The sequence below is a fragment of the Geospiza fortis genome, unplaced genomic scaffold (genome assembly GCF_000277835.1).
Source record: "Geospiza fortis unplaced genomic scaffold, GeoFor_1.0 scaffold150, whole genome shotgun sequence".
Lineage (NCBI taxonomy): Eukaryota > Metazoa > Chordata > Aves > Passeriformes > Thraupidae > Geospiza > Geospiza fortis.
The window spans coordinates 45,149-45,826 of NW_005054639.1; the positions used below are offsets into that span (position 1 = coordinate 45,149).

The following is a 678-nucleotide window of genomic DNA, read 5'->3' on the forward strand; positions in this document are numbered from 1 at the left end:
CGGGCCTGTCATAGGCTGCCAGGACGAAGTTGAGCAGCAGGCTGATGCTCTGCTCCACGCTGATCTGGTGGCTGGAGGGCAGGCGCTTGTTCAGCTGGTAGTAGATGGAGGAGATGATGGTCTCCAGGCGGGACACGTTGAGCTCCGCGCTGTGATCCAACGTGTTAAGGCCGTTATCTCGGAAGGCTTCAATCATGTTCCAGATATCAACCAGGTGAACTGGGGAACAAAGGAAAAACAGAATCACAGAATCAGGAGGTTGGAAGAGACCTCTACGATCATCCAGTCCAACCTGACACCTCAACTACAGCACCCAGCGCCGTGTCCAGTGTTTCATAAACACACCCAGAGATGGTGACTCCACCACCTCCCTGGGAGGAGCATTCCAGCGCTTTATTATTCTTTCAGTGAAAATTTTTTTTCCTAATATCCAACCTGTACTGTAAGAGCCTAAATGAGGGATGTGGGACTCCAGGCAGCTCTCCAGAATCCAGTTTACTGTATCCAAAATGCAGTGTATTGTATCCAAAATGCAGTTTATTGCATCCAAAATGCAGTTTATTGTATCCAAAATGCAGTTTATTGCATCCAAAATGCAGTTTATTGTATCCAAAATGCAGTTTATTGCATCCAAAATGCAGTTTATTGTATCCAAAATGCAGTTTATTGCATCCAAAA

The 678-nt window shown here is 46.2% G+C and overlaps 1 protein-coding gene across 1 annotated transcript in view; it reads right to left on the reverse strand.

Moving 5' to 3' along the window:
• Positions 1 to 678, reverse strand: part of DTNB (dystrobrevin beta) — a gene marked incomplete at its 3' end in the record, with an annotated part of 44,448 nt that overhangs the window by 24,477 nt on the left and 19,293 nt on the right. The window contains exon 4 of the mRNA XM_005430471.2: positions 6 to 219. Coding sequence (XP_005430528.1) covers positions 6 to 219 — 214 coding nt within the window. The remainder of the gene's footprint in view (positions 1 to 5; positions 220 to 678) is intronic.